General features: G+C 35.4%; 1 protein-coding gene across 1 annotated transcript in view; it reads left to right on the top strand.

The window, feature by feature from the left end:
• GRM8 (glutamate metabotropic receptor 8) overlaps positions 1 to 19935 on the top strand; it is an 801552-nt gene that overhangs the window by 622716 nt on the left and 158901 nt on the right. Inside the window, exon 8 of the mRNA XM_007982809.3 lies at positions 3949 to 4085. Within this exon, the coding sequence (XP_007981000.1) occupies positions 3949 to 4085 (137 nt within the window). The remainder of the gene's footprint in view (positions 1 to 3948; positions 4086 to 19935) is intronic.

The following is a 19935-nucleotide window of genomic DNA, read 5'->3' as shown; positions in this document are numbered from 1 at the left end:
AAGTGTAGGATGGAGAGAAACAAAACAGGAAAATATGAGCATAATTTATCATATAAAATATGTGTGAATATTGCTTAATCAAATATATTTAAATTTTGTTTCTTACCTGTGTTGTTATTAAACCTTGATAAGTTGATGACTATATTAACAAATATCTGTCATTTGAAATTTTTTTGTGGACAAAAAAATATTTGGCACTTAATTCTGTTTCTCAGAGTGGCCAGTTTCAGTACAAACAATGGTATTTTTAAAAGATGGCAAACTTGTGGGAATTATTAAACAGCTAATGAGTTAGTTCCTTATGGCTGCTCAACGATGCTCTTTCTACATCGACCAGAGTTCCATGGCAGTCATTTGAAATGAGTCAATATGTAATGGAATCAATTCTTCCTGAAAGAGAGTTGAAGTAATTCAACTGCAAGCCTAGTTTGAGACTAGAAATCGCTTTAGGAAAACAAGATGCAAAGGTGATCAGTAATAAAAACCACTTCAGCTACCGGTAATTAACGCAGAGCCCATTCAAAGATATGTCAAAGTTTCCCTGTGGTTTCCCTAATGTCACATTAATAGCAAGGTGAGAGGATTTATTTGTTCTCTCCATTTGTGAATACAAAAGATGGAAGGAAATATACATGAAGTTCATAATGTCACCAAGAGGGAAGCATGGATTTGCTTGGAATCTTTAGTGGATGCCTCTTTCATGCTTTCCTATAATCTATTGATTACTCGCTTGGGACTAAGCACTGTCTTTGCTGCAGTGCTTACAGTGATAATAGATACTTTTGCCTTTCCTAAGAAGACCATAGCTTTGTGAGGATTGCAGAGGGTCCACCCAATGTTGAACACATAGTGGGCTCTAAAAAAGTATCTGTGGAATAAATGTTTGGTCAGGTACAGGATGGATAGTAAAAGTCTGTGGAGTGTTGCGAGGGCTTTGATATTGCATGTTAGGACATAAAGAGGTGGTTGGGCACCTTCCCCAGGGTTGGAGTAAGATGAAGCTTCTGTAAGTGCATGGACCTTGAACCATATCTTGAAGGAATTATATAGAGAGGGGTAAGGAGGAAAGAGAATGGGAAATTAGAGAAAATAGCATGAGCAAAGACAGAACGGTGAGACAGAGCATGATGAATTTAGGGACCTGCATTTTAGGTATAAGTGGCATTGTGTTGAAAGAGAACAGAGATTAATGAGAGTGACATCATGAAAACTTACGTGCTCACTGAGTTTATATGTTCTCGTATAGACAGTGGCTCTCAAACACAACATTTCCATAAAACAACAGAAGAAGTTATAGTTAATATGTAATATGATGTACTAAATGTTTTATATATGTTGATTCATTTAATCCTTATATATTCCTCTGAGGTGGGAATTGCTGTTAGCCCGCTGTATAACTGAGAAATGTGAGATATAGGGAAATTAAGAAATGCACTCAAGATACTACGTCAATAAGTGACAGAGTGGTGTTTGAACCCAATGATCTGTCTCCAGAACCCACATTCATAACTACTTTAGAATATTGAACCTTAATACACTGTCAGATATAGTGTAACTTATCTTAATAATGATATTCAAAGTATCTAAGTTGGAAATTATTGTATTTTGTGACAATGTAGCTCTCCAATGAGCTCTCTTGAGAGGCTTTCTTGACTTGGATATAGAAACAGCTAGCACATTAGGAATTATGTATAACTCAGGGTATATTCATGCTAATGTGTTATACAAGTGACATTATTTCATCTTAGGTACTGTGATTGTAAAAAAGATTGGGAACTGCTGTTGTGGAATATAAGGAGTCCCTCAGTTAAAGAGGTGACAACTTGGGATATTTTAAGTAGAGAGAGTTAAGTATCCCTTTATTGAGGAGAGAATATGCAATTAAAATATTTCATAGTGACATATAAATGTCAGGAATTGATCGTGTTCATGTGAATTTCTTAACATGTGTTTTTCCAGTCAGAAATATCTTCCTCATTTGAATTTCAATAATCTTTTGTCTAGCCATCACTTAGAGAACTTTCAGCATCCTTTCTATTACTATGTGTTGGTGTGTACTGAAAATAAATGTGGAGTGAATAATTTAATTATCCCCATGCACTGTTCTAAGCACTTGACAAGTGTTGATTATTTAATTCTCACAACAACTCTTTGAGAAAAGTATCATTATTACTCCCATTTTACAGCTGAAGGAACTAAGGATTTAAGAGGTTAACCTGCTCGTGGTCACTAGGAGCTGAGAAAGGCTTTGGTCAGGTTTGGCAAATAGGTTCCACTTGAATATATAAGGAGTAGCTAAGCTAGCACAGCCTGATTGGAGAGCTCTTATTTTATTCCCTGAGTAATGTACATCTGTTGATTTATATATAAAGTCATTTCCCATGTGAATTAATAACAGTAATAATAATTTACATGTATACAGCTCTTTTAGGACCTCAAAATTTATCCATATTTATTGTTAAGTCACTGTGGTAAGTGAAGGAAAAGGGACATACACAAGTTGTGGAAATCAATGGGGAATGGAGTGAGCCTGGACATGGAACTTCCAGTTCTGAGAGCAGTGGTCTTTCTCCCATGTGGTGCCATCTCTTGCAACCTCAGCAGTTCCTGATGATACCAGATATCTGTAGTCTCATCAGAGAACTCACACCACGATTTTTTAGGAAGAATCAAGAAAACAGAATATTAGACATCTGTCCATTAAATACTGGAAAAGTATTCACATTGTTGCTATGTGACTCTGATTAAATTTATTTACAGCTCATTGTCTTTTTTGATAAAGTCATCAATTTGTTTGATAAGTTAAATAGTTTGGAATTTTGTGATGCCTGGTAATTAGGTAAACAACTCTACAGATAGAATAAGAAACTCATTATAAGATGGGAATATGTAGTTGACATATATAACTATTAGTAATGTATACTTTTGGAGAATATAGTATGAGACAGAGATAACAAGAAGGAGAAACTCTCTAGCACATTATAGAAATTAAATCCAATATCCTGTGAGAAGAGAGTCAGAGAAGAGGCCTGCAGAGAGAAGACAGACACCGAGAAAAGGGATTGGTGTCATGTGAATTTTTCAAGATAGGAAAGAATAAAAAAAAATGTACAGAAGCCTAAAAGCTGTTAGAGAAAAGGAAATTCTATATGGATAGTGAAGCTAGATGGAACAAGAACACATTGGGGTGGTGATCCATTTCTACTCTTCCCTTGTAATTACATAAAAGTTAGTAAGAGGGAAAGTAAAAGTGAGCAGAAACTATTAAGAGAAAAGATGAAAACCTCCAAAAGGAATGGAGTTTAGAAAAGACTACAGTTCTTGCATCCTGCTGCTCTGCCACTCTTAGACCTGTCACTGTGAAGGGGGAGAATATTTATGATCTGAGCAGAGTTGAGACTTCCCATAGATTGAGTGGTTCCCAACAGTAGACCCCATTGATATACTTTGGGGCAGAAGTAGCAGAGGCACAGGAACTGAAAAGGCAACTGCTTTAGAGAGTTTAGAAAAAGCAAAACTCAGGAATCTGGCCAGAACATTCTCCTGCTATAATTTGAACTGCTGTTAGTAGTTCGAATTGTACAATAGCTGTCATGCTTCAAAACATTTACATTTTTCTCTATTAACTATCATACTATGGAGCCAGTATTGAATATTCAGCCTATCAACTTTTATTTATTTAGCTGTTATGTGCATTGCTTAACTTGGATACTCATCATTTACTTTCTAATGTGTACAATAAAGCACATCTTACTCGTGTATATACGTCTAGGCTTCTTTTCATGTAAAAGATATTATGCTATCAAGAATGACCTTGTATGGATTGCAATCTTTGTATCACTTACTGCACACAATATATTTTTATCTACCATTCCTTCTAAAAGAAAAATAAGCCCAGTGAGCTATCTTACTAAAACTTTATTAACATTGTTTTCTAAATCTTTATAGGCAGTGCTGGCACTCCTGTCACTTTTAATGAAAACGGAGATGCTCCTGGACGTTATGATATCTTCCAGTATCAAATAACCAACAAAAGCACAGAGTACAAAGTCATCGGCCACTGGACCAATCAGCTTCATCTAAAAGCAAGTATCATTATAAACATCTATTAATGTGTACAGCTCTCCAGGAGGGATGCTTTATTTTTAAGTATGTAACTTTTGCCAGAATAGATTTTCCCCATAAATAAACTTTTAGAAAATGTATGACTTGATTCTCACTTCAGTTTTGAAATGTTGTGGACATTCTTGAGCCTCTTTAGAGAAATCTTCTGATATCTGTAATAATTTAATGAATGATCTGATTTTTTTTTCTGTAATTAACTATACACTTACAGGAATTTTGCCTTTTTATGAAAGAGAAATTTGTTGTAATCTTTGTAGAATTTTCGTATGTCTGTGTGTTGGAGGTGGGGTGGAATTGACTGAATAGGCCCTTGTTTATAAATTTGGGGTTAAAAAAAGGGCACATCACCTTTGCCACATCACAAGGTGAGACCTTCTGGCTATATCAGGTTGATGGAAGTGAATCATACTATGCGTTTATATTGCCTCTTTCAGTTGCAACACCAGGGAAGGCTGATGTATCCAAGGGTGATGTTCAGATTATTTAACGGCCTTTAGAGCTACCTGCTGTTTTTGTCTACCTCAGGCACTCTTCAGGTCAAGGTCCCTTAATTCTCAGTTTCCACAAGTGGCCATGTGAGGGCGACTTGAAGAGCCCAGCTGGAAGCAGGTTCCCAAGACCTGGGTTTGGTACCCAAAAGCACCTGGGCATTTGCCTGCAAGGTGTCACACCATCACCCAGGGTTCTGTTTCTTTCGACTGGAATCTGATGGGGACCCAGTGGGGTTAGCACGTGGGGATGGCTGTACGGAGGAGGAACTTCATCAGGTGTCCAAGACTGGTGGGCACTCCCTCAGAGGAGCTCTCTTAGGGCAGAGGTCTTTGGGGGATTTGGGGAGAGCTACTAGGTGCCATCACTCTTCAATCCTAAGGGACTCTGGAACAGGAAACCAATTCTGAACTTGATGGATAAGGGAGGTCCAGGAAATCAGTGCACAGGGCTGTGGATGCTGGGGTGGGGAGGCCAGGGAGGGTAGCATCTACTTACTGTAAAGAATTATTTCACATTTCAACAGCCCTTTGCCACATATTAGTGCACACTGGCTTTTTTAGGTGTAGAGAAGGATGGAGCACGTTCTATAGTCTCAGCCGAGGTTTGGAGTTCATTCATCCAGCATCTCTTCCACAGAAATGTAAGACTATTCACAGAAATTTGGTGGCCAAGAAATAACTACAAGAACAGTAGACAGTGGAATGTTTTTTAAATGCTTCAAATAAACTAGGAAAATATTCTTCTTCTGTTCTTTTTTTTTGTGTAATTCACTCTTTCCTCTAACAAAAGCATCTCCTCTTCTTGATTCTCAGAGCTACCATAATACTGTGAGAGTGTACACATGCTTTCTCATGTTTGAACCTAATCAGAAGACATCAATTTGATATTTTTAATCAATTTTTTCTATTTCCAAATATGTCCCCCGAAGTGATATGTCTATGCAGCACCAGTCACCCAAGTTCTCAGAAAAGTAGACGATGAGAAATTACAGAACCAGAGAGATTATGATTTATTTTTCTTCCTGATAATTATTACAGCTATGCATTTAATAATGCACAGACAGCTTATGTTTCTAACTATTGTAGTGATACGTAAAGCCACATAGCAATATTTTACTACTTGTAGGTGCTTCATGAAATCTTATCCATTGTTCTGCAATCCAAATTGACATTTACTGAAACATAACTTTGATAGTGCCACAGGTTATTGATAATCAATAGCTTTTTGACAAAAGCTCTTTTGAAAGAGGACCTATGGGAAATGAAATAAGACAGAAATGATTTGACAAGGTCTAAGATAGGAAAGCTACTTTTGTCTGACTTTTATTAATGTCAAACTGCCTATCATTAATATATTCTGATGATTAGGGATTTACACAGCAAAATCAAATGTTTCAGAAATATATGCACTAACATACAATATCATTACATGACATAATTTTACACACAAGTACATATATATACCTATCTCACCATATACACGTAATGTAGTTATAAAACTTCCTATTCAATCTCAAGCTGCTCTTTTATGTACATTTAACAGTGCATGAAAGTTTTATGTTTATGACTGTGTTATTGTTCATAAAATGTATCAAAACAATTTGTGAGAATTATTTCTCATGCATGATTATGATCATTTGTAACTAGATAGCATTGCTGGTTTTACTGAAATGGAAAACGCAGCTCTTAGAAGAAAAAATAATAAATTGGACTGTGGGGAGAGGTTATAAATTAAGAATTGAATTCTGAGGATTATCAGGACAAATCAAATGACTTTTATCCTTAGGAGTTGCATTAGTCACCTGCTTGAAGGTGGAGTATTAGAATGCTTGGCAAGCTACTGACTTGTTAATGTTCTGCTTAGATCTGTGGCAAAGCACTAAACAAATTATTTGCCTCAGTTTTATCATGTCTAAAATGAAAACAGTAGCACCCACCTTATATGGTTGTAATAAGCATTAAATGAAGTAATACAATAAATAACTTTGCCCCGTGTTTGGCACATCAGAGGTCTATAAATGTTGCTTATGATTAGTCCAATATCTCAATATTCCACATGGTCAGTGAGAGACATGATAGATAATGAGTGTACTGGGTAAAGTGAAGGTCCCATAAGAAGAGGAACTTGAGTTTGTGTGAGAAAGTTCAGAGACAATCTTTGCATTCAAAATGCTGACTGTTTGTCCCCACAGCCAGTCCTTTCTGCCTGTCTTTGACATTGGCCTTAATACTTGGAAAATCTCTCTGCATTCAAAAAGTAAACTTTATATAAGATGAATTTATTTTCCTGTGGTACCATGTGGGTAGGTATCATCCCCTAGGCAGATATATTTTGAATGGATTTGGTAAGTTCAGTCTGTGCTCATACTCTGTTAACAGGTGTTGAGACTAGAGTGAATAGGTGAACCCTGCTCTTGGGGCACTCACGGATTAGAAGGAGAGACAAACAGTCGGACCAACCATTCTAGCGCAACGAAGCAGGTGCACTGATGAAGGTATATATATGGGTTTGCAATGGCAGCCTAGAGAGAGGTTCCTAATCTGGCCCAGCCTCTGGTGGGAATTGTCACTGTGGCCAAAGGAGGATACTGACAGGAGGATTTACTCTTCTCCATATACTCTATCTCTTCTTGTTCTATTAAACCAGATTTATGATAGCTTTCACATTCTCAATGGTAAGCATGTATCAGTCAGTTATTGGATTGAACTCTGCTTGTTTTCAAAGAGCCAGTTTTTCTGGCTGAGTTCAACCATAGTATAAATTTGTAGAAAGAGGGTATATGGTTAGGCATATTTGAATGCAATAAATTTGCCTTGAATATCTCTTAGTGGATTGAATGAATTTTTGAAATAAGTAGATTATTCTTTTTCTTTTTCCTGGAAAATATATTAGGTATTTCATTTCCTCCAAAGCATTGTCTTTATTGTTCCAAACATTACTGTTTCTTTTTTCTTTTTATGAAACTGACATATGTTCTTAATTTAGCAATACAATCAGCATAATTTGTTTAAGTTTTCTACTCAGTAATCTCGGCCCACATATGAGGGGTGTATTGTCTACCTGAGAGTGAATTAGAACGAACGAGTCTCTCTCTTTTGTTAGGCAGAAACTCTCAAGGGGCAGGTGGTCCTTTTTAGTGATTACAAAACATACTGTAACCTAGAGGTTCAGAGTAAACAGAAGAGCCTGAATTGTGAAAAGAACAGCCATATGCTGCTCTGTGTCCACAGGGAGAACGTGTCTTGGGGATACCGTATGGGCCAAAAATAACTCAGGGCATTTTTTTTAATGCTTTTTCCAGCCAGAACCACTTTTTCTTGATTACTGTAGGAATGAAACATATGTTTTTATTGGTTTCAACATATTACTCTTTTTATAATCAAGGAAATAAGTTGAATATAAATGATAAAAACAAAGAATAGTGACTTTACAAGGTGTCCCAATCACAATGATTAGTGGCAGAGTGTAATTTGGAAGGGTGATCTGAAGGAGAACCTGATTTAATAATTTTTAACCTGATTTAATTTTCAGTGGATGACTCCATAGAAGAAAAACTTCAAATAGGGTACTGAGCTTTCAACCTCAGTTTTCTCATCTAAGTCGGGTAATAGATACTGTTATGAATAGTAAACACATATGGTGGTCAAGAACAAGATCTCAAAGTCCAAAAGAAGATATTTGAATTCTGACCTTTCATTCATGAGCTGTGTAGCCTTGGGCATGTGACTTAGACTCAGGTTCTTTATCTACCTACTTGATAGAGTTCTTGAGATCATCAAGGAAATTGTATGTACAAAAATCCTAGAACGCTGACTGGCACATATTAAGTATTGAATGAATATGATAATAATAAATTTTGTTTTGTTTTGCTAGTACAACCAGCCTACCAAAGAGGACCTTTACTGGGTATTTCAGTATGAAATGAAACTGAAGCTGTATTTGCAGTCTTCTTTCTGTCTTTATTCTGATGTTCTGAATAGGGAGTAGCTGTAACGAGAGGTATATGCACCATGATAACTTGGCTGTTTACACAATAAGTCCAAAGTATTTGTTTTGGTATTTTAAAAAGTAGGCTCTATGATTCAAATGCTTTGGAAAAAACTAAAACTTGAGCAAACTTTCTGATGGAATTTTGCTCCACAAAATTAGTCTTTACCACATACCTATAGTATAGTATTTATTTTAATTGAATGTATTTTCTTATAGATGATCAGTTAAATATATATATGCTATATGTATGTATACTGGAGCTTCCTTGGCTTGCTTGGAATAAAAAAAGGGAGAATTCCTGAGTCTCCCCATTTGTCTCAGGGATTTTTTTTTTATTCTTGATAAACATCAACTGTTTTTTTTAATATAAATATCATTAATTTCATTAACTTCATAGAGGAACAGCTTTTATATAATGAAAAATATTAAAATGGTTTTGAAGTAACAATGGACTGAATAGAGTTGAAACAGTGTTTGAGAGAAGACTTGACCTTTGTTTGCTTTGTTAGGAAACATGCATTTTCTCTTTGCCTCTGCTTCCCTGTTTGCAAAGTTGCTTACATGTGAAAATGTTCTTTCCTATGATTGTCAGTGCACACACATACATACATACACACACACACAAACACATACATATATATAATATATAATATAAAAATATCTATAAATATATATATATATTTGTTCACCCTATGAAATAAGTATTATATGAAGCACTCCTTTTCCTACATAGCATAAATGTGAGTCAATTTCCTGGGCCCTTTCTCTATATTCTGTTAGAACTTTAAATGCCACTCTAGTTCTTAACTTTGTACTGAATTATGAAAATACTTTGTTCTGTTTCCTTTCCTTGCAACAAGATGATTTTTAAAGCTGTATATTTGTTTATTAGATGCTAATTTATTCTTTTCAAAAAGTCATTTTGAGGTCATTACTTATATCTCTGTTTATGAGATAACAAGATATAAGGTAATAATATGATTTGGTAAAGTCATATTATTCACAGATTGAGCAAATGTTAAGGTGATTAAATTTGAACTACATTCTTGCCAAGCCCAGAGTAAGTACTCAGTGTGTATTTAATATGTCATGAATAATATGCTGATCTTTTCTACATATTGACTGAACATAGATGGATGATCCAAGATTATCTATTAGGAAGTGCACTCATGCACAGATTATTTATTCAGTGATTGTTCCCTGCCAGGCAGGATGAATATCATGGCAGGGCATCAGTATAAAATATACAGTCATCCCTATGTAGATATGGGGAATTGGTTTCAGGACCACCACATACACCAAAATCTATGCACGACCATTTCCCCCAGTTAGCCTTGCAGAAACCATGCATATGAAAAATCAGGCCTTCTTATATGCAGGTTTCACATCTGCCAATACTATATTTTCTGTCTGTGTTCTATTGAAAAAAACCAATGTAGAGGTCATACGCTCCAAACCCACGTTGTCCAAGGGTCAACTATATTTCCAGATATCAACAGATTTCTAATCCATTAAGGGCAACCATATACTCATAACTATAATAAATGTATAATTATACAGGTACAGATTAAATAATAAGCTATTTGAATTCATTGGTTTGAATGTGAATTCAAGGAATCAATGATCACCTTAAACTAGGGACTTTGGGTAGTTTCTTGACGTAGATGAAATTCAAACTAGACTTTAAATTCTTTTAATGGTCAGAAATATTTGGAAGAACATATAGGCCATTAAAAAAGCATCCTTTCATCCATCCACAATTCATCCATTCATGTATTCATTTTGTAAAACAGAGCCTCCAGTTTGCCAATGCTGCAGTGCATGCTGGGATGGTTTAGAAGTGTCTCAGATTCAGTTCATTGTGTCATCCATGAAGTAACAGGACTATGCAGGTTCAACATCCAAGGTTATGTCTCTTTCATGAGCCCATACTAATACATCCAGCTGTGTTCCTTTATTCTTTTTCAACTTTAAACACAAATTCATAATTAGCAAAGTATTATCAGCATTCATAAAGAAACATATTCTCTCTTGGTCTAGAGGCTGGGGAACTAGAGAACTGTGCTGGTGTATCTGGTTTAAAACATTTAAGTACAAATGAGTCAAGAAGACCCCAGTAGTTAGATGGCCTGACAGGTGCAGCCTGACCCTTCCCTTCCATTCTCAGAGAAGCAAGATAATTGGAGGCAAGGAACCTTTTCTACTTGGCTTTATGTCTTTAATGATTAGTATAATATGGGACTTACTAAATGTTCATGAATAAATTAATAAACCAAAAATGGAAAGCACTGTTATCTTTACAAGGCCAAAAAGGTGAGCTGACCCTATGATACTGAGATAATGTATAACCGAGGAGCACACTGTAGTAAGGGTAGAGCTAGGAGCCATTGTCAAGGTAATCAAGGACAAACTCCAGAATGGGTAATCACATTAAGAGATCGTTGCAATCAGGCCAGATAGAATCTAAGGGAAAATCCAAAGTCACAAACAGGAGCAAGAGGAGTGCATGTAAGCGACCCAGATAAAATTCTAAGGGGCACGTTTTTACTATTACCAATGGCTTTGGCTTTTATTCTTGCCCATGCCATTCGCAGACCTTCAAATCCTGCAGATGGCCTTAGAGTTACTGAGTGACTGGCCGGGCGCGGTGGCTCACGCCTGTAATCCCAGCACTTTGGGAGGCCGAGGCGGGTGGATCACAAGGTCAGGAGATCGAGACCATGGTGAAACCCCGTCTCTACTAAAAAATAGAAAAAAAATTAGCCGGGCGCAGTGGCGGGCGCCTGTAGTCCCAGCTACTCCGGAGGCTGAGGTAGGAGAATGGCGTGAACCTGGGAGGCGGAGCTTGCAGTGAGCCGAGATTGCGCCACTGCACTCCAGCCTGGGCGACAGAGCGAGACTCCGTCTCAAAAAAAAAAAAAAAAAAAAAAGAGTTACTGAGTGACTTCTGATAACTGTCTTTGAGGAGCATTTGCCATTGAATGGGCAGATCTCTTCTGCTTACACGAGGACTTCATAATGCAAGTTGTTAAGTACAATAATACAGATGAGGACTGTTGTCTAGATTTTCATAGAGAGCTAGATAAAGGCTCAGTTTCTTTACGGGACTGAGTATGATTCTGAGCTCCCAGAACAGAGGACAATCTGATCAGAGAACATTGTGGGGAATGAAGAGAGATAGCTTGAACTTAAATTCTATAAGACCTCATATACCATGAGAACATTTTAAGATATTTTTGAGCTACAGTGAGTTTTTCAATAGAGAGATGTTCACGTTTAAGCTTCAGGAGAATGTCTTTGGCAGCAAAGTGCAGATTGGCTGGAGAAGAGGTAGTTCCATGAGCTAAGTCAAAGCCGTAATTAAGAGGGGTTTTTTTTTTTCTATTTTGCTTAATTTTTGGATAGATTCTCCCTCACCTATTTATCTACTTTGCTCCAGCCTTAATTCATAAAATATTTTGAAAGGCCTAAGATGTATTTATCACAGTAGGACAAATAAATACGTGAGGACATTAGGAACAAGGGATAAAAAGAGTTCGTGAATTTTAGTTCATACTCAACTTACATTTTCCCAATAACAACAACAAATAGATTCATCTAGGCTATTCAGTAGAGTAGGTGAAATAATCTTGCCACTATTCTAAGAATATACAAAACTGCCATACCAAATCTGATTTAATCTGATTAGGACTTGAGAAGCCGAATTCAGTGATCTAGATCCAGTTGGAGGCAGGTTTCTAGGGCAATCTACTGGTATTCAGGGTGTCTAGTTGTTTTTCAGGGAGAAATGGGCATTGAAAACCTGTCATTATAAAAAAAAAAACAAAACAGGAAAAAACCACAAGAGTTTAATTGGTTATTTAAATAATAACTGAAAATAGCAGAAATGGAGAAGAAACAACAAACAAGGTAGACTTCACATATGACTGAGAACATGTGATATTTTGTAATAGAATGGTGGTTAGCAAAGGCAGGGAAGAGTAGGGGGAGGGGAATTAAGAAGGGTGGGTGGGAGTATAAAAATATAGTCAGATAGAAGGATGGAGTTCTGGTGTTCAATAGCACAATAGGATGATGATAGTTAACAGTACTTTATTGTATATTTCAAAATAGCTGGAAGAGAAGATTCAGAATGTTCCCAACATAAAGAAATGATAAATGTTTGAAGGAGATCCTAAATCCCCTGATTTTATCATTACATATTGATGCATGTATCAAAACGTCATATGTACCCAACAGATATGTACAACTATTATGTATCCATAATAATTAAAAATTTCAAAGATAGCAGTTTAATTAGAAAAGGAAAATCAAAGAAAGTGATGCTGTTTAAAGACATAACATAAAATAAGAAATGTGTTTTTATACCAGCACCAAAGATGGATAAAAGAAGCTGGTGACTCTAGACTTTTATGGGGATAATAAAGTAATAAAAATGAAAATAAATGGTATTTTAATCCTTATTTTAACCTTGGGAGGAGTAAAATAAGTACAATTTTAACATAACAAGTAGAATAAGTAAGGTTAAAATAAGGTTATAAACATAAAATGAAGCTCTGGAATAGAGGAATAACTGGTAAAAAGTCATTTTATTATGGTAGTTTTACATGTGAATCCTGTATCCTAGAGTACTTGTAAAAGCTCAGTGGGTTTCATCAGTGTTATGTGAAATCTAAAACGTACAAGAGCATTACAACTAAGAATTGAAAAGTATTGTATATGAATTAAAATATGTAGCCTCCGATTGTAGATAGGCCAGTGATTTATTAGAGCAAGACAAAAGAATAATTGATGTTTATTGACTGAATCAAAAATTTCTCATGACATCTTTCCTCAAAGCTTCCAATAATTAATTGTGGGAGGAGAGCCAAAAGCTAGGATCCTCCTAAACTCCCCATACTATGTTAATATGGTTATGGATGCCATATTTTCAACTGAAGTTACAGAAATATGCAACTGTGTATAATCTCCGGGGTTTGAGATGTAAAATAATGTTTTCTCTTTAGATTATTTCTTTTTAGTTGTATATTTAAATGATGAAATATACAAGAAGGACATAGAAATGTACTAAATTTTGCTAGTATTTGATTGCTTTCACTTGTCATAAAATCATTTTTATTGACGTTATTGTGAGATAATTGCAGATATATTTGCAGGTGTAGGAAATAATTGAGATTCCATGTCCCTTTTACATAGGTTTTTCCAATGATAACATTTGCAAAATTATTGTACAGTATCACAGCTAGGATATTGACATTCATATAATCTACCAATCTTATTCAGATCTCCCTAGTTTTACTTGTATTCCTCTGTGTGTGTGAGTGCATGTGCTTATAGCTCTCTGCTATTTGTTAACCATTTACGTCTGTGTATGTGCTACCGCAGTAAACATACAGAACATTTCAGTTACCACAAGGATCCCTTATGTTGTCTTGTCATATCCATATTGTTTTCTCTCCCATATGCCTCTCTCCCCAACGCCTGAAAACCACTAATGTGTTCTCTATTTACATAATTTTGTCGTTTCTAGAGTGTTATACAACCCCATCCATACGTAGGCAAAGGACATGAAAAGACATTTTTCAAAAGAAGACATACATGTAGCCAACAAGTATATAAAAAACGCTCAACTTTACCAATCATTAGAGAAATGCAAATCAAAACCACAATCAGATGCCATCTCACACCAGTCAGAATGGCTATTATTAAAAAATCAAAAAATAACAGATGCTGAGGAGGTTATGGAGAATGTTTATACACTGCTGGTGGGAATGTAAATTAGTTCAGCCATTGTGGAAATCAGTTTGGAGATTTCTCAAAGAACTTAAAACAGGATTAACATTCACCTCAGCAATCCCATTACTGAGGTATATACTCAAAGGAATATAAATAGTTTTGTTTTTTGGGGTTTTTTTTTTGAGACAGAGTCTCACTGTTACCCTGTCTGGAGAGCAGTGGCACTATCTCAGCTCACGGCAACCTCTGTCTCCTGGGTTCAAGTGATTCTTGTGACTCAGGACTGTGCCACCACACCCAACTAATTTTTATATTTTTAGTAAAGACATGATTTCACCACATTGTCCAGGCTGGTCTCAAACTCGTGAGCTGAAGTGATCTGGCTGCTTCGGCTGCCCAAATGTTGGGATTACAGGCATGAGCCACTGTGGCCAGCTGAACTATAAATCATTCTATCATAAAGACAAATGGACGTGCATGTTGATTGCGGCACTGTCACAATAGGAAAGACACGGAATCATCCTAAATGCCCATCAACAGTAGACTGAATAAAGAAAATGTAGTACGTATACATCATGGAATACTACATGACTACATAAAAGGAGATCATGTCCTTTGCAGAAACATGGGTACCCCATTAAGTAGTATGCTTATTACCTTGGTGTCAAAATAATATGTACACCAAACCTCTGTAACATACCCTTTACCTATATAACCAACCTGGGCCAGGTGCAGTGGCTCACACCTATAATCCTAGCACTGTGGGAGGTCCAGGCAGGCTGATTGCTTGAGTCCAGGAGTTTGAGACCAGCCTGGGCAACATGACAAAATCCCATCTCTAAAATAAATAAATAAATAAATAAATAAATAAATAAATAAATAATAAAATACCAAAATTAGCTGGGGTGGTGGTGTGTGCCTGTAGTCCCAGCTACTGGGGAAGGGGAGGTTGCTGTGAGCCGCGATCATGTCACTGCACTCTAACCTGAGCAACAGAGCGAGACCCTTTCTCAAAAACAAAAAAGAACAAAAACCAAAAGAACAAAAATCCACAAACCAACTTTCACGTGTACCCCTGAACCTAAAATAAAAGTAAAAATAAAGTAATATAAAATTTTCATCAAAGCTGTGTAAACAGATCACACAGTATGTAAATCTTTGAAGTTAGCTTTTTTTACTCAGCATATTTTTAAAAAATTTCATCCAAGTTGCTGCATTGCTTTTTATTGTTGAGTAGTACTCCAATGATGAATGTACCAAGGTTTGTTTAACCACCCACACTTTAAAGGACACCTGTAAAATAGTTATGGAGAAACCTGCCGTGAGCATTTATTGAATTGTATTTAGAGAACAGCAGGGTAGAGTGATGTCTTGTCTCAGAACTGAACTAAGTCATTTCTTAATGGACAGATAAAATTTATGTATTTACTATGTACAGCATGATGTTTTGAAGCATATATACCTTTTGGAATGCTTAAATCTAGCTAACGTATGCATTACTTCACGTAGTCATGATTTTTGTGATAAGAACACTTTATATCCACTCCTTTAGCATTTTTCATGAATACAATATATTATTATCTATAGTCACCTGCTATACAACAGATCTCTTGAACATATTTCTCCTATCTAACTGAAATTTTGTATCCTATGCCAAATATTTCACAAATTCTGCCATCTTCCAACCACCCAAGCCCTTGTTAACCATCATTCTACTCTCTGCGTCTTTGTGGATTCCATGTATGAGTAAGATAGTATGGTATTTATCTTTCTGTGCCTGGCTTATTTTACTCAACATAATGTCCTCTAGCTTCATCCAAGTTTTCACAGATGACAATATTTCATTCTTTTAATGGAGAAACAGTATTCCATTATGTATATACACCACATTTTCCTTATCCATTCATCCACTGATGGACACTTAGGTTGATTCTACATCTTGGCTATCATGAATAATGCTACAATGAACACGATAGTGCAGATATATCTTCAACATACTGATTTCAATTCCCCTTGATGTATACAGAGTAGGAGACGGCCAGATCATATGATAGTTCTATTTTTAATTTTTTGAGGAATCTTCATATTATTTTCCATAATGGCTGCACTAATTTACATTCCCACCAACAGCTTGCAAAATTCCATTTTCCCCATATCCTCACTAATACTTGTTACCTTTTTGATAATAGGTATTCTATCATGTGTGACGTGATACCTCATTATGATTTTAATTTGCATTTTCCTAATGATTAGTGATATTGGGCATTTTTTCATATACCTATTAGCTATTTGTATGTCTTCTTTTGAAAAGCGTCTATTCAGGTCCTTTGCCCGATGTTTACCAGGTTGTTTGTTTGTTTGTTTGTTTGCTAATGAGCTGTTTGAGTATCATATATTTTGGATACAACCTTTTGCCAGACGTATAATTTACAAATACTTTCTCCCATTCTGTAGGATGTCTCTTCACTCTTGTTGATTGTTTCCTTCACTGTGCAGAAGCTTTTTAGTTTTGTATAATCCTGTCATTTATTTTTGCTTTTGTTGTCTGCGCTTTTGGGGTCACATCCAAAAAGTCATTCGTTAGACCTATGTCATGGAGATTTTCTCCTATGTTTTTTTATAGCAGTTTCATAGTTCGGGGTCTTATATTTAAGTACTTAATCCATTTTAAGTTAATTTTCATATGATGTGAGAAAATTACCTAAATTTATTCTTCTGCACATAGATATCCAGTTTTCCCAACACTAGTTATTGAAAATACTGTAATTTCCCCATGGTGTGTTCTTCGTACCTTTGTTGAATCAGTTTGCTGTGAAAGTATGGATTTATTTCAGGGCTCTCTATTCTGTTCCATTGGTACATTTGTTTTCATGCCAGTTCTATGCTGTTATAGTAACTATAGCTTTGTTGTATATTTTAAAGTTAGGTAACATGGTGCAGCTTTGTTCTTTTCACTCCAGATTGTGTTGGCTATTCAAAGTCTGTTGTAGTTTCATACAAATTTTAAAATTGCTTTTTCTAGTTCTGTGAAAAATGGCACTTGCATTTTGATAGGGATTGCATTGAATCTGTAGATTGCTTGGTGTAGTATGGACCTTTTAACAATATCAACTTTTTTTTTTTTTTTTTCAATCTGTGAACACAGGATATCTTTTCATTTATTTCTATCCTCTCAATTATTTTCATCAGTATTTCATAATTTTCAATGTATAGATCTTCTAGCTCCTTGGTTAAATTTATTCACAAATGTTTCATTTTTTGTAGTTAGGTTAAGGGGATCACTTTCTTGACTTTTTTCAGATTGTTTGCTGAGTTTTGTATGTTGATTTTGTGTAATGTAACATTACTGAATTTGGATATTAGTTCTAATAGTTTTTTAGAGTTTGTTATACATAACAACATGTCATCTACAAACAAGGACAATTTATCTTCTTTTCTAATTTGGATTCATTGTCTTTCTTTCTCTTGCCTAATTGCTTTGACTATGACCTCCAGTATATACTGAATAGAAGTGACAAGAGTGGCCACTCTTGTCTTATTCTAGATTTTAGAGAAAAAACTTCCAACTTTTCCCCAGTGAGTACGATGTTAGCTATGGGTTTGTCATATGTGGCCTTTAGGGTATGTTGATGTACATGCTTTTGATACCTAGTTTGTTGAGAGTTTTTATCATGAATATATGTTGAATGTTGTCAAATATTTTTTAATCTGCATCTATTGAAATGATCATATGTTTTTTGTTCTCCCTTCGGTTAATGTGATGTATCACATTTATTATTTTACATATGTTAAATCATCCTTGTATCCCTAAGATGAATCCCACTTGATCATGGTGAATGATCTTTTTCATATGCCTTTGAATTCTGTTTGCCAATATTTTGTTGAAGATGTTTTACATCAGTGTTCATCAGGGATATTGGCTTGAGGTTTTTTGTTTTTTGTTTTATTTTGTAGTGTTATCTGGCTTTGGTATCAGGGTGATGCTGATCTTGTAAAATGAGTTTGAAAGTATTCCCTCTTCAATTTTTTAAGAGTTTTAAATAGTTAGTATGAGTCATTCTTTAAGTTTTTGATAGAATTCAGCAATGAAGCCATCAGGTTCTGGGCTTTTTTCTTGATGGGAGACTTTTTATTATTGATTCAATCTCCTTACTCATTATTGGTCTGTTTATGTGTTTATTCATTATTGGTCTGCTAAGATTTTCTATTTCTTAATAGTTTAGTCTTGGTAAGTTGTATACGTCAAGGCATTTTTCCATTTTTTTTCTGGGTTTTTCTATTTGTTTGCATGTAATTGTTCATTGTAGCCTCACAATCTTTTGTGTTTCTGATGTATCAGGTGTAATATTTCCTTTTTAATTTATGATTTTATTTATTTGTGTCTCTTTAAGTTTTGTTGAATTTGTTAATCTTTTCCAGAAACCAAATCTTAGTTTTGTTGATCTTTTCTATTGAATTTCTAATATCTATTTTATTTATTTATGTATGATCTTTTTCTTTCCTTCCTTCTACTTTGAGCTTAGTTTGTTCTTGTTTTTCTAGTTCCTTAAGGTACAATGTTAGGTTGTTTACTTGAGGCTGTTCTTTTTTGATGCAGGCATTTCTTGCTATGAACTTTCCTCTTGGAACTGTTTCTGTTATATCCCACAGGTTTGGGTATGTTGTATGTTCATTTTTGTTTGTCTTAAGAAAGTTTTAAATTTATCTTTGAATGTTCTGTGACTATCTGTTAAGTCCATTTGTTCTAGGGTGTAGTTTAAATCCATTGTTTCTTTGTTGACTTTCTGTCTTGATGACCTGTCTAATGCTGTCAGTGGAGTATTGAAGTCCTGCACTATTAATGTGTTGCTGTCCATCTCATTTCTTAGGACTACTAGTAATCATTTTATAAATTTGGAAGCTCCAGTGTTAGGTGCATATATATTTAGGATTGTGATACTCTTGTGTTGAACAAGGCCTCTTATCATTGTATAATGCCCCTGTTTGTCTTTTCTAACTGCTGTTGCTTTAAAGTTTGTTTTGTCTGATGTAAGAATAACTATCCTGCTCTCTTTTGATTGCCATTTACATGGAATGTCTTTTTTCACCCCTTTTTCTTAAGCTTATGTGAGTTCATATGTATCAGGTGAGTCTCTTGAAGGCAGCAGATACTTAGTTGGTGAATTATTATCCATTCTGCCATTCTGTATCTTTTAAGTGGAGCATTTAAGCCGTTTGCATTCAATGTTGGTATTGAGATGTGAGGTACTCTTCATTGTGCTATTTGTTGCCTAAATACCATTTAAAAAAATTTATGGTGGTGTTGTTTTATAGGTCCTGTGATATTTATGCTTTAAGGAGGTTCTGTTTTGATGACTTTCAAGGATTTGTTTCAAGATTTAGAGCTCCTTTTAGTAGTTCTTACAGTGCCGGCTTGGTAGTAGTGTATTCTCTCAGCATTTGTTTGTCTGAAAAATATCATACCTTTCCTTTATTTATTAAGCTTAGTTTCACTGGACACAAAAGAGTATTGGCTAATAATTGTTTTGTTTAGGAGGCTGAAGATAGGGCCCCAATCTCTTCTAGCGTGGAGGGTTTCTGCTGAGAAATCTG

Source organism: Chlorocebus sabaeus, chromosome 21 (genome assembly GCF_047675955.1).
Source record: "Chlorocebus sabaeus isolate Y175 chromosome 21, mChlSab1.0.hap1, whole genome shotgun sequence".
NCBI classification, from domain to species: Eukaryota; Metazoa; Chordata; class Mammalia; order Primates; family Cercopithecidae; genus Chlorocebus; species Chlorocebus sabaeus.
Note: the sequence above shows the minus strand (reverse complement) of the source record. Positions and strands in the feature narration are given on the sequence as shown.